This window comes from Ranitomeya variabilis, chromosome 5 (assembly GCF_051348905.1).
Source record: "Ranitomeya variabilis isolate aRanVar5 chromosome 5, aRanVar5.hap1, whole genome shotgun sequence".
NCBI classification, from domain to species: Eukaryota; Metazoa; Chordata; class Amphibia; order Anura; family Dendrobatidae; genus Ranitomeya; species Ranitomeya variabilis.
The window spans coordinates 28,276,295-28,291,537 of NC_135236.1; the positions used below are offsets into that span (position 1 = coordinate 28,276,295).

At 43.7% G+C, this 15,243-nt stretch overlaps 1 protein-coding gene across 1 annotated transcript in view; it reads left to right on the top strand.

Annotated features, from left to right (window-relative positions):
- Positions 1-15,243, top strand: part of LOC143773356 (uncharacterized) — a 152,529-nt gene that overhangs the window by 34,080 nt on the left and 103,206 nt on the right. The window contains exons 6-10 of the mRNA XM_077260832.1: positions 5,249-5,314; positions 7,705-9,400; positions 12,286-12,429; positions 12,964-13,003; positions 13,919-15,124. Coding sequence (XP_077116947.1) covers positions 5,249-5,314; positions 7,705-9,400; positions 12,286-12,429; positions 12,964-13,003; positions 13,919-15,124 — 3,152 coding nt within the window. The remainder of the gene's footprint in view (positions 1-5,248; positions 5,315-7,704; positions 9,401-12,285; positions 12,430-12,963; positions 13,004-13,918; positions 15,125-15,243) is intronic.

Consider the following 15,243-nt stretch of genomic DNA (forward strand, 5'->3'; position numbering starts at 1 on the left):
TTCTTATGGTCAGTGGGTCCTCTCTCTCCTGTAGAGTGTAAGCTCTTATGGTCAGTGGGGTCCTCTCGCTCCTGTAGAGTGTAAGCTCTTATGGTCAGCGGGGTCCTCTCTCTCCTGTAGAATGTAAGCTCTTATGGTCAGTGGGGTCCTCTCTCTCTCCTGTAGAGTGTAAGTTCTTATGGTCAGCGGGGTCCTCTCTCTTCTGTAGAGTGTAAGCTCTTATGGTCAGTGGGGTCTTCTCTCTCCTGTAGAGTGTATGCTCTTATGGTCAGTGGGGTCCTCTGTCTCCTGTAGAGTGTAAGCTCTTATGGTCAGTGGGGTCTTCTCTTGCTCCTGTAGAGTGTAAGCCCTTATGGTCAGTGGGGTCCTCTCTCTCCTGTAGAGTGTAAGCTCTTATGGTCAGTGGGGTCTTCTCTCGCTCCTGTAGAGTGTAAGCTCTTATGGTCAGTGGGGTCCTCTCTCTCCTGTAGAGTGTAAGCTTTTATGGTCAGTGGGGTCCTCTCTATTTCTCCTGTAGAGTGTAAACTCTTATGGTCAGTGGAGTCCTCTCTATTTCTCCTGTAGAGTGTAAGCTCTTATGGTCAGTGGGGTCCTCTCTCTTCTGTAGAGTGTAAGCTCTTATGGTCAGCGGGGTCCTGTCTCTCGCATGACTTGTGTATTTTTTGAGCAGTTACAATCTATCCATTATTAAGCTTCAAGCTATTTTTGCGGAACATGAGTGGAGGGAAATTTGCTCATCTCTGCTTGCTGCAAATTCCTGAAAATATTTATGCAGAGGATAAATTGTAAAAAAATGCCGTAAACTTTTTGAACAATACAGAGAGAAGGAATTTATTAAGATAGCCAATTTTTTACATTGTTCTTAATTCAATGTCCGCTGGGGTGGGACGCGCCTAATTCTTAGGGCACATACCTCTTTGTAGGTCAAGCACATCTATTGTTGTGCATGAGCTATAAAATCTAGCCAATACCAGCTTTTTAGAGAAGTATCGTAAGCCACAGAAAATGTGAACTAGTTCTCCCAAGTTTATATTGTTTACCATACATTACTGAAGTCATGTTTCTACTAGCTGCATCTTAGACAGTTTTATGTCTCGAGTCTCTAGACCCATTTTGAGCTATCTGCAAGACTCACCAGGTGAGGTGGATTTGTTAAGTCGATGAAGCAGCAAGAACGAAGGCACATGGGCTGTGAGGACTTGGCAACACAGGAACCTCAGCAGCAGCAGCAGGGCGAATAAAGTAGAGGTCATCGGAGATTAACGCAAGGGCTGAGTAAAAAGAAGGTGGAGCTCATGAAACATATGATAAGAGTCTAAGATCCAATAATGTCCCACAGAGCTGTTCTCTTGTCTGAGCACAATTTGGAATCAGTGGTGGAGTGGACATGACCTGGTTGGTCAAGACCTTTAAGGAAAGGAGACAGGAATGATGGAAGGGAATACACCATAGGGTAATCCCACTTCCACAATGGCTCATCCCACACTAAACCATCACCAGATAGCAACCAAAAGAAATTCCCATTTTGGACCGAAAAAAAAAACTGCTGGGACATAACTCAAAATGTAAAGTGCATTGGTTCACAAAGCCTCCGCAGGCCTTAAAGTCTCCATGAACATGTTCAGGGGTGAGCAAATATGGAGATTTCTCCCTGGCAGAGTATTGCAGGTGAGTTTTATTCTGCTGCAGGTGTTGAGGAGCAGGAAGAGAAACTGCAGGGATCTGGCACATTGAGTCCTAATGGACTATGAGAACTCGTACAACCTGGACAAGCTGCTGTTGACTTATGGCAAGTTGCATCATCAGTCCAGGCAGATCATCCATAACCACAGCAATGGCCTTATTGTTGCGCTTTTAGAATCCATGGTCTTGGGATTCTGTCAAGGCTCACTTGGGAGGTGGATCCACTAAGCCTCAGGTTCATGTGGTCACAGGGACCCTAGGTGTTGGAGCAGCAAGCTTGAAGGCACGTGGGCTGCAAGGACTTGGCACACTTTGGAATCTCAGGGGCCGCAGAGTGGATGAAGTGTAACTCAACAAGGACAGAAGCAATTAAACTCAGTATGGGCAGAAGGTGGTGCACACCAAACACTGAGGTCTACAAACTCAACTCCAAGATACAGGTTTGTGTGTCAATGGGCCTTAAACAGGTCTAGGGAATTGATGTAATGGATTCATGCCAGTGAACCTAAGAGAAGGGAGCAAAGCTCGGTACAGTTGTGTAACAGAATCTATTAAGACTTCACTGTTTTACTATAATCATGGAAATCATCCTTGTTTTGGCTCTTTTTTAGTTCTTTTATTGACACACCTGAAAGAATTAATCTGTAGATTGTTTTAAACTTACCTGGTTTGGGGACAAAGAGAACCTTGTAGAAACTCAGGGTAAGACAACATTTATCTGCTAATAAATGACAAATGGTTGATGCCAACTTCAAAGTGGATGACAAGGTGTGGATTCCATAAAAAACTTCAAATCCAATGTGCCTTTATCCAAGTTAAAACCTTATAAGATCATTGAGATAATCAACGCTGCAACCTTTCACATAGCACTTCCGTTCACTTTCAGAATAACAAATGTATTTCACATATCTCATTTTAAAGAATTACGGTACCTATCACCTCCAGGGAAACCAAAAGGAGAAGACAAAAATATAAAACTTTAAGGGTATGTGCAGACGTTCAGTAACTGGCAGGTGGAAATCCTCAAGACTCGCCAATGCGCTGGAAGACTCCAGTGGCGAAGGAGAGTGCCATCTTGTGAACCGTGATCTATGACACCTTCTGTAGGATCTTTGTGCTTTGTGCGTCTTCTACAGAAACAGAACTACTTCCTCTGGCATTCGTTGGGTTAATAAGCACCTGAGTCAGCAGTTGCAGTGTCATGGCGCCACACTCCAGAAAGAATCTGTCACGCCATTCTGTCTGTATCTGGTTTTCGGCATGACAATGCATGTCTTTGCTTTAACCCGTTGCTCCTTTCCCCCCTAAATGAGCTGTGATACTGTTGGATGTTACCTGTATGGAGCCTTCTCAGTTCCCTGCTTTGCTGCATAGCCATACATGGGTGTTTAGGTCTTTGCTCTGCTGCATGCCCATCTGCTTGTGCTGTCCCTGGTTGCCACTGTGGAAGCTGTCCGTGGGTTGCCAGGTCATTTGCAGCTGGTTCATGATTTTCCACGTGTGTCTGGGCATGCAGTCACAGCCTGGTGCCCTAAGCCTCAGTTCCTGCACTGATTGTCCTGTAATGGTTTCTGTTTGTGCTTAGGGCGTGCGTGGCCACACCTCCCCTGCTTTTATCAGGGTTAGTATGTATACTTAAAATGCTGTCCCTAGCCAATTGCTGAGGGGCAGCTCCTATATAAAGTTCCCCTGCTCTATGGGCGGGCCCTGAGCTACTCACAAAGCTCTGGAACTTTGCTATGTGTGTTTGTGTTCCTGCACCTCTACTGTCTATGTTTTGGTACCAAAGTCCTTGCCTTGATTCCTGTTTTGTCCTGTTTTGGTGCCTGTCCTGGAGGCGGTATATCCAGGCCCGAATCCTTGGTCCTGTACCTGACCCTGTCTGAACTGTGTCTGCTGTGTTATATTCCTGGAATCCCTCTGTGTCTGGAGCATCGCACCCAGTGACTTTGAGTCTCTTGTAACTGGTGTTTATGCTGAGCATCTACTAGCTCCTGGCAGGCCCAGCAATCCTGCGGTTCTAGCACCATCCCACTTGAGTTCCTTCCTAGGTCCGATGCCCGGAGCCTGACGGCTACAGTCTGGAACCTAATGACCGCTGTCTGGAGCTTGGAGCCTGATGACTGTGGTGGTGCCTGTAGGTCGTGTCGGATGTCTGGAACCAAATGACTCCTGTCTGATGTCTGCCGGTGACCCTGGGTCCAGATGTCCTGATGTGCTGTCTGTACCCTGATGTCCTGCCTGCATCCTGATGACCTAGTGTTCCCTGATGCCCAGATGTCCTGATGTCCTTCCTGTGTCCAGATGTCCTTCCTGATGTCCTGTCTGTACCCTGATGTCTTGTCTGCGTCCTGATGACCTCATGTACCCTGATGTCCTTCCTGTGTTCTTATGTCCCGGCTATGTGTGCCTCGGTGATCCGTTGGTGCCTTGGGGTCCACTGTGTGGTACCCTTCTGGGAGGTGTGGAATCGGGAGCCTGACATCATTGTTTTGTTTATGTACTGTGTGACTTTACTTTAGTAAACTTTACTTTCTCTATACCTGAAGTTGTGCGATGTAATCAAGTCCTACGTGTCTCTTTCCTTGTCCACATGCTCAGCTGTCACAGAACCCCGGTCTCTGCCCTCCCCTAGTTAGGGTAGGCCTGCGTCCCCCTCTGCAGTATAAAGGGTCCATATTGCGTGCCCCACACCTGCTGAGGTCGGTCGGCTTGCGGGGTTTATGGGCTGAGCCGCATCAGCGGCTGCAGCTGATCGTGACAGAATCCCTACATGTGGGGGGGAGTGAGAAAGGCTAAAATTTCTACTCGGTGCACATCTGAGCGACCAGCATTTACAGGAGTATGGGAAGTAGGGCAGAGATGCAGTGGTGGGTGGGAACACCTTGTGGACCACCGGCATCCTGACACCACAACAGCAGAAGCAGGGAGCCATGATATGAGGGATTACAGACAGTGCTAACCTTCCTCAACAGCTCTGTCTCGAATGGCATCAATCAGGGGGTTGGACATCTCACCTATCAGACAGCGCAGCATGAGCCCCTCTGAGACCCAGACAGTTTATAGCTAGATCAATCAGACTGAAGAATGCCGACCACAAGGGGTAGCAATGGCCGACACTATCACAGCTTATATTCAAGGGCCAGAGTTTTTACTCCAAAATATGTCATTGTGAGTTAATCTTGATAGAAAATGTATAAATGGCGGTGAAAGGTTGACCTTGATGGACCTATGTCTTTATTCATCTATGTAACTGTGTAACTATAACTACGACTGCAGCAATAGCTGAATCATTGGACATCAATTATTAAAGTATGTTTGGACTGCCTGATGCCTTAAGGACATTGCACAACCTATTGCATATTGTCTGATTAACATCGTACAGTATAACCACCAAAAGTGGTGTATTTTAGGGAGTATCTCGTAAAGAAGAAAGTGTACAATATATACTACAACTGAAAACCTGCCACAGAAAGTCTGGTCTTCTTAAGAGTGTCTTCTTCTGGATAGGTTTTTCTGTAATTTTATGTCTGCAATCTTGTTAAAACTTGTCATTTGTTATTAGGTCACATTCTGGTTGAACAAATGCTCCTGGATGAACGTGGGCATCAACTTTCCCCAGAACTCACAGGTAAGTCTACATTATATAACATTATTATAGTAAAAATGCTCACAGTCATTACTAAGATAAATCAAAACAGCCAAAATGCAAAAAACAGTAACGTAGGCGGACATTGGACATGGAATACAGACCCAAAGTATTTATATCAAAGACTGGAGCTGTGTATCCTCCACCTCACCGACCAACAGGCGTTTCATCAACACTTTCACAGAATGACGCACGGCCTGAAGAGGAGAGATTGCTGTTTCGTTGTGTTTCAGTGATTAGTCCCTTTATTCCATTTTTCGGTTGTTTCTTTTGTGTCAATTATATCTGACTTAGTCTGTTACAAGTGATATACACATGGTCCTTCACTCATCCCTGAAGGTTCTTTTTCATTCCTTCCTTAGGTACTAAGGACTTGTATCCAGTAATACGTACTTGTATACAAATATCATGTACCCAGATCCCAACACTATACGTCTCCTGGACTTAGAACTAGTGATGAGTGCAAGTGCTCGGTACTAGAGTTTGCCTAGGGCGCTTGGGCAGACACTGAGTATCGCGGGTGCTCGAGTGAGATGTTCGCGCCCCACAACCCCATGTTTTGTGGCTGTTTGACAGCCACAAAACATGTGGGGATTGCCTGGCAAACACTATCAATCCCACACGTTTTGTGGCTGTCAAACAGCCACGAAACATGCGGCGGCGGGTATGCGAACATCTCACTCGAACACCTGCAATACTCAGTGTATATTCATGCACCCTCGGCAAACTCGAGTAACGAGCACTTACTCTAGAATGCTGCCATGTCACATTTGTAGACACCGTAGGTGTCAAAACTGCCATGACCCCACAAAAGCCACCATGTTTTATAGATTACACTACTGACAGAATTTATGTAGGGGGTGTATGGACCATTCTGAGCCCATTGATCCTTTGCAGAACGTACTGAGCCCTGGATGGTACAATGTGTGAACATAGAAATATTTCCTCAGATTTGTCATTTTAGTGTTCAATGTCGAGATCAGATTGGGCCACAACATTACTGACTGGTAAACAGGTTCTTCTAGACACAGTTATGCCATATAATTAGACCTGCTCTCTAGGAACATTGCAGGGTTCATCTGACTGGAGCACAGATCTTGCTGGTTTGGTTTTAGGGTGCCATGTTGCATTTAATAAGTAATTGAAACACAAGTAAAAATTCCTAATTGGTGACCCAATTTTGGCAGCTAAAACTCTTTAAATTATTATTCTAGGGGTATAATGACATATAGGGGAAGTAAGGAAAATTAAATTAACAATTATTCAATGTGCCGTACTCAATAAGCAAGGGTTGGGTTTGTTAGGGTCGGTGTCAGACTAATAAACAGACTGTGACTTAATATGGACCCTCCTTACTTTGCATTTTGTGGAATTTTATTGGGGACGTGTTACCCTGGTACAACGGTCAAATGACTGATTATCTTAGGTGGACATTGAGCATTTTGATTATAATTCAAAAACTTTAGAAATTCTACAAAGCGAAACCGGGTCATAAGCATGCAGAAAATTCTGCTGTAGAATGGAATATTCGGAAAAAAAATGGAGAGAAAGCCTCACCGTGTGATGAATGAATTGGCTGCTCTTACGGAATATGCGTTGATCCATTGACTGTTGACCATCAGTAATACATGTGAGAAGAAGAGGATCTGCAAAAGAAGGAAGTAAGATTCCAAATCTTTGTTTCGTTAGGTTAAAAATATGGACATCCATAGTGCATAGTAAAACCATGTCCTTTTCTGACATCTGTGGCCGAAACTCTTGGTCGTAGACTGTGAAAAAAACATGGTTTTCCTATGCGCTATGGATGGCTATATGTTTAATCTAATGGAATAAAGACTTGGAATTTTATTGCCTTGTTTTGCGTATTCTCTTCTTCTCATATGGAATATCCACATTCCAATATTGATGAATTTCTGACTTCTTATCTATCCCTAAATGATGTGCAAAGACCCAAAAGATCATAATCCCCACTGCAAATGTCCAATTAGCATATAGTTGTGGGGTTGCAGCCCAAAAAAATGCTAGAAATTTATTTTCATATGGGCCACCATTAAATTTGGAAAATTTGCAAAGAGGACAGAAATGTCTAAGGGATCGCCAACTTGGTAGACCGAGATGAGGGAGGAGATATAGTGTTGTGAGCTTTGTGTGTGAGAGGGATAAATGTAAATGCCCCAAATCTCTTTGATTGCCATAATTTGGCCCCTTTTTTCAGTACTATAACTTTACACATTTTATGATAGTCTTGATGAATGCATTCTTTTCTTCACATCAATGATGATTAGTTCCTAAAAAGTTAAACATATATTTACTCTTATCGAGGCTGCAGAAAACAGTTCATAGTTCTTATCTAGACCTTTATTTTCTTATAGAGATACAGGTCATTCACAAGGATCATTTACTTGAAAAGGCTAAGAAACTTCTAGAGAAGATTCCTCTAAGTTATACCCAAGGAGATGAAAATTTTTCCTTTTGCACATGTTATACAAACCTCATCCTTGTCTCCGCTAATCACTTTAAGAATTGGTCTGAAAATGAATTTATAGAGGTTGGAGTAAAACATGAGCAATATTTGAAGAAAACCCATAAAATATTAAAACACATTAAATTCAACAGGATTTTTCATTGGTGCCACCATTCTAGACTGGTGCCACACATGGTGATGGTGAGTGGAGTGCCAGGTGTAGGGAAGACCATGCTGATGGAGAAGATTGTCTATGACTGGGTGAAGGGTGACCTCTATCAAAAATTCTCTTTTGTATTTTTCTTCAAATTCCGGGAACTCAATAGACTGGATGACGTTAGTCTGGAGACCCTGATCCTTCATCAGTATCCATATCTGGAAGAGCAGCTTGAGAACATCTTACAAGATCCAAAGAAAATCCTCTTTATATTTGATGGTTTAGATGAAAGCACACATAAAATGGACTTTTCATCATGTGACTTTTACTTTAATCCTAAACAGTCTGGAAATTCTGGTCAGATTGTCCTGAGTTTGTTGAGAAAGTCTCTTCTTAATGGTTGTTCTATTCTAATGACAAGTCGCCCAACCAGACTGGCATATTTTGATTGTAATGTTTTTCAAAGAATAGTAGAAATTGTTGGATTTTTTCCAGAAGAACGATGGAAGTACTTTGAAGAAATCTTCCCCATCCATGAACTGGCAGAAAAGGCTTTCAATTATGTGAAGCAGAATGAGGCATTGTACACATTGGGTTATCTCTCCTTCTACCTCTGGATCATCTGTACAGTATTATCGAAGAGCTTCCAACCCACAAGTAGTGATCAGCCGGAGCCATTATTACCCAAAACTGTCACACAAGTATTTACAATATATGTCACCATCACTGTGTCCAATCACAGCCTGCACAAAGATGATGCTCAGAAGATCCTGCAGTCCATCGGATGGATGGCAGAACATGGAGTAATGAATCTCAGAACTACTTTTGATGACAGAGATCTCGACTCTTTCCATGTGGACAGTAAATCAGAGCTTTTGTCTAGTTTTCTGATAAAATCTGAGGAACCTGAGACCTATTCCTTTATTCATCCCATAGTTCAGGAATTCTTCTCCGCCTTGGTGCATTATAATGATTATTCTGCTGAGAAGTTAAAGAGATCACTGGAAGAAGCCAAGTCCTACTCTGATGGACGTGGTGAAATATTCCTCCGTTTCCTGTGTGGTCTATCGGACAGCTCCACCAGATCAATCCTAACTGGGTACCTGGATGAAAAAGCAGCTCAGGCCTCCAAAGATGTTATCACTTGGCTGAAGAACCTCATTCCAGAAGTCGAGAATCTGATAGAAAGTAAGAACAAGAGACGTCTTCTCAGGATATTCTACTATGTATATGAAGCCAGGAATGCAGATGTAGTTCTAGAATTACTAAAGTTTCAAAGAAGATTAGACCTTTCTGATGTTGACATGTCATCTGAAGACTGCACAGTGTTAGCATTTATTTTAAAAGCCTGCAAAAACATAGAAGAACTTGATTTCTTCAGATGTTCCTTAGATGCTGAAGGATTTGCAAGATTTGCACCAGCCCTACATAACCTTCAGAAGCTGAGGTAAATACTGATTATATCTATTTACTAGCTGAAGAGCCCGGCGTTGCCTGGGCATAGTAAATATCTGTGGTTAGTTATAGCACCTCACTTCTCTTATTTTCCCATCACGCCTCTCATTTTCCCCATCACATCTTTCATTTCCCCCTCACATCTCTCATTTTCTCCCTCACACCTCTCATTTTCCCCCTCACTCCTCTTATTTTCCCCCTCACTCCTGTCATTCCCCCCTAACACTTGTCATTTCGACCTCACATCTGTCATTTTCCGATCACTCCACTATTTTCCCTCACTCCTCTTATTTTGCACTCGCACCTCTCATTTTCACCTCAGTATATACATGTTTGTCATCTCCCTTATATATAGTATACACCTGTATGTCATCTCCTGTATATAGTATATACCTGTATGTCATCTCCCCTGTATATAGTATATACCTGCTGTGTGTCATGTCCCCTGTATATAGTATATACCTGTATGTCATCTCCTCCTATATATAGTATATACCTGTATGTAATCTCCTCCTGTATATAGTATATACCTGTGTGTCATCTCACCTATATATAGTATATATCTGTGTGTCATCTCCTCCTGTATATAGTACAGGTCCTTCTCAAAAAATTAGCATATAGTGTTAAATTTCATTATTTGAAAATGGATCCGCGCTACAGTGATGTGGAAATGACCAAGGATGTAGATTAGTATATATAGGAATACCCAAGCGGTATTACGCCGTATAGATGCACAGTGTGTCAGCGGGAGGTCCCCCACCACAGCCTATAAACCACCATAAACCAACCTAGATGGATGTAAAATTAAATCGAATCTGAAACAGGGTTATACTCCATCCAAAGAAATACAATGCGGACTCACCGTGATGTAATGAGGACTCGGCGTGCAGAAAAGAATGTGGTCCGGGCTGGGTGGCAGGATTGGGCCGGTGGGTGTGCAGGTAGGCAGGCGGGCGAGCAGGGAAAAGCAGCCGCCAGGTGGCGTGTGTTGTGTGGGCTGCGTAGAGCTAGGGACGGCTCCGGCCGGTAGTGTCCCTGGATACGAGCGGGAGAGAACAGGGGGCGGAGCTCGCTGGCACAGGGCTCAGCGTGTGACGTCACTGAGCTGGAGAAAGGTACGGGGAGACAGAGGGACCAAAAAACCGACGCGTTTCGAAGGGACAACGTCCTTCTTCATCAGGGTTACCTGTCCCTTGTGATGCCCCGATATTTAAACCCCCCACCTGTCAATCACAACACACAACCCGCCCAAATAGCCTGCTAGTGGAAAAATGCTGCAGAAGGAGGACCGACACATTAGAGTCACTAAAATGATGGATGTGACCCATAAAGAAGCTGCGTATATGAAAAGAAAATGTATCTCATAGATGTGCAAGCATATTGGAGACTGTATGGCCAAAAGCTGGCTGAGTGTGGTATACTGGTGTGGTTACCGCAGTACATTCAATTGCCATAATGAACCGACTAGGGAATCTAAAAATAAAAAATATATAAAATTAATCTTTAATAAATAATTAGATAAAATAGAAATAAGATATGCATATGACAAGAGGCAAACACAAAAAAAAAAAAAAATATATATATATATATATATATATATAAAAATGAATATAAAATTTGTAAAAGAAGAAGCAGGTGTTAATCCTGCCCTTCTGGGTAAGAATTGGATAAAACCAATAGGAAACCCAAAAAGCAAATGAGGGTATGGTGAGCTATCCCAATATACCTGGAGGAATGGCTTAGGGGGGGGGGGGGGATGCGAAGGAAAGGGGAATGGGCTGGAAAAAGGGAGGATTAAAAGGCAAATATTTCGAGCCCATGATTAAGACCCTTAGGGGCCAGACTATTCAAGGAGAAGATCCACTGGGATTCAGCTCTTGACATGGCTTTTATAAGGTTGCCCCCTCTTAAGTTCGGTTTCACCTTTTGGATACCCCAAAATACAATGCCCTTGGTGGATTTGTTATGTTTCTCACAGAAGTGACGAGATAGTGGATGGCCCAGGAACCCCTTCTGAATATTTGTAAAGTGCTCTTTCACCCGGACCATCATAGGCCTCTTTGTGCGACCAACATAGAGTTTTTTACATGGGCACTCAATGGCATATATGACCCTGGAGGTAGAGCATGTAATACTGTCCCTGATGGGATATTCGTTCTTACCGTCCAGATCAAAAAAAGTGGAACGGCATGTTTTTGAAAAAGATGTATGTCGGCACCCATAGCAGAATCCGCAGGGAGTAAAACCTATCCTACTATTAGCAGTGGCCCCTGTTGTTGGTTTGTGTTTGAGTGCCGGTTTCGTGGTGGGGGCTATCATGCTGCCCAAAGATTTTGCCTTTTTGAAGATGAATCTTGGTGCGGGTGGCAAAAGTTCGCCTATTACTTTATCCCCTTGGAGAACAGACCAGTGTTTATGGATAATGGACCTAAATTTGGTATGCCCAGAATGGAATTGGGTAATGAATGGTAGTTGATGGATTTGGTCCTGGATGTTCATTGGTTGGTTAGTGGGTTTCACTCTGTGTAATAGAGCGTCCCTAGGTGTCTCCATGATATCTTTCTTGGCCTGGTCCAATAATACGCTGGGGTACCCCTTGTCGAGAAATTGCTGAGTAAGGAAAGCGGAGTCTTTGTTATAGTCCTCCAAGGTAGTACAATTCTGCCTGATTCTTGTGTATTGTCCCTTGGGGATGTTCGCAAGCCAGACAGGGAGATGGCAGCTGGTCATTCCAATAAAACTGTTGGAGTCTACCTCTTTGCGAAAACATTTAGTAAAAATCTGGTCATTCTTTATGTAGATATTAAGATCCAGAAAATTGATGCTTGTATTGCTGATCGTGGGTGTGAACTCCAAACCAAAGGTGTTATTGTTAAGATTTGATATGAAGAAGTCCAGTTCGATCATGGGGCCATTCCAGATAAAGAGCACGTCGTCGATGAAGCGACGCCAGAAAACCAGGCCGGTGCGGAGATTGCCAGAAGGAAAGATGTGTGACTCCTCCCACTTGGCTACAAACAGGTTAGCGTATATTCAGAAGGGGTTCCTGGGCCATCCACTATCTCGTCACTTCTGTGAGAAACATAACAAATCCACCAAGGGCATTGTATTTTGGGGTATCCAAAAGGTGAAACCGAACTTAAGAGGGGGCAACCTTATAAAAGCCATGTCAAGAGCTGAATCCCAGTGGATCTTCTCCTTGAATAGTCTGGCCCCTAAGGGTCTTAATCATGGGCTCGAAATATTTGCCTTTTAATCCTCCCTTTTTCCAGCCCATTCCCCTTTCCTTCCCATCCCCCCCCCCCCCTAAGCCATTCCTCCAGGTATATTGGGATAGCTCACCATACCCTCATTTGCTTTTTGGGTTTCCTATTGGTTTTATCCAATTCTTACCCAGAAGGGCAGGATTAACACCTGCTTCTTCTTTTACAAATTTTATATTCATTTTTATATTTTTTTTTTTTTTTTGTGTTTGCCTCTTGTCATATGCATATCTTATTTCTATTTTATCTAATTATTTATTAAAGATTAATTTTATATATTTTTTATTTTTAGATTCCCTAGTCGGTTCATTATGGCAATTGAATGTACTGCGGTAACCACACCAGTATACCACACTCAGCCAGCTTTTGGCCATACAGTCTCCAATATGCTTGCACATCTATGAGATACATTTTCTTTTCATATACGCAGCTTCTTTATGGGTCACATCCATCATTTTAGTGACTCTAATGTGTCGGTCCTCCTTCTGCAGCATTTTTCCACTAGCAGGCTATTTGGGCGGGTTGTGTGTTGTGATTGACAGGTGGGGGGTTTAAATATCGGGGCATCACAAGGGACAGATAACCCTGATGAAGAAGGACGTTGTCCCTTCGAAACGCGTCGGTTTTTTGGTCCCTCTGTCTCCCCGTACCTTTCTCCAGCTCAGTGACGTCACACGCTGAGCCCTGTGCCAGCGAGCTCCGCCCCCTGTTCTCTCCCGCTCGTATCCAGGGACGCTACCGGCCGGAGCCGTCCCTGGCTCTACGCAGCCCACACAACACACGCCACCTGGCGGCTGCTTTTCCCTGCTCGCCCGCCTGCCTACCTGCACACCCACCGGCCCAATCCTGCCACCCAGCCCGGACCACATTCTTTTCTGCACGCCGAGTCCTCATTACATCACGGTGAGTCCGCATTGTATTTCTTTGGATGGAGTATAACCCTGTTTCAGATTCGATTTAATTTTACATCCATCTAGGTTGGTTTATGGTGGTTTATAGGCTGTGGTGGGGGACCTCCCGCTGACACACTGTGCATCTATACGGCGTAATACCGCTTGGGTATTCCTATATATACTAATCTACATCCTTGGTCATTTCCACATCACTGTAGCGCAGATCCATTTTCTTTTATTCGTTTGCATTTCCCTCTTGACAGTACCAGCTCCTCTGTCTTGGCTCCTGCAGCACAGTGATTCCAGTCAGGTAGCGCTGGTGTATTTTCTTATATCACATTTTGTCTACTTTAGGGGCTCATACACTTCAGCAGCTCCTTCATGGCTGTCCATGCCCTACGTGCAGATAGGGATCACAGGATACTATTTATTAAGGAGAAATTTTCACTTAAGGGTCCTCCAGGCACGGATTCCCTTAGGACTAGGGACCTATTGAAATCCATGGAGAAACTTCTATTTTCTGAGATGCGGGACATGTGGGAGGTGGCCTCCCTTGAGAAGTATGCTCAGGCCCACATAGTCCCCAAAGGCCTTGCCATTCAGAAAACACTGGCAGGGGACTTTGGTGATCCCACTACATTGGGTGAATGGGACAATATGCTAAACTCCTTCTCTCTAAAAATTCTTCAGTTTGTGATAGATAAACGGCTATCTAATATAGATAAGACCAGCCGACTTATTGAACGAACGTTTGAGCAACTAAACACCTGCACCCTTACCGAGGACACACATGTCCTAGCCGACAACATTTTATACAGACTTAAGGAAAAGGAAAGAGAGATCATTGATAAGAAAATCAGGAAATTCCAAAGGGATGGTGTTCCGGAGGAACTGTACATGCACCACCATTCTGGGCCATGTCTCACTGACAGTTTCAATAATGACACACAAAAAATTGATGAACTTGTAGTCATAGATGAATACAATTTAACTACTGAGCAAAATTTGGAAGACATCTCATTGGTATTTTCCACATATGCGGATTCCAATTCAACACAATACACACCAGTGTCAACTAGACATAAGCTCACCTCGGAGGCATCAGAGGCCATGATTCATATTCCGGACAACACCCTGGAGGTTTCAATATACCCCAGCACACCTATCCACGAGGATTCTAGTGTGCATGAAGCGATTCAACCACGGTCTATTATCCCCCTACATACTTCTAACAGATTTTCTCCATTACTATCAAGTGAAGCAGACATTAATCCTGGTACTTTGCAAAACAACTGCTACCCATGCACCTCCCAACAGGCTACCCACCGAGTCACATCTACACAATTTAGATCAAAGGTGAAACAATCTGGGGGCCCGTCCGCAATATCTAGTGGGAGTACACCCATCAATCCATCTCTGGGACCTAATGACAACACCATTACCAGGAATAAATACAGGCCCACCATACCCAAAACTAACACAAGTAAGAACACCAGTATAGCATCAAAGCACCCCATCAAAACTAAAGCCCGTCCACCACTGAACCAGGATTTTTTCCGGGTAAGATCTACAAAACTAAGAGGGGCAGGAGGGGGAGGAAACTCGCCAAAACTAAAATGAATCCAAGGATTGAGAACCCACAAAAAATATTTAATCTAAGCTCTTACAAACTAACTAAC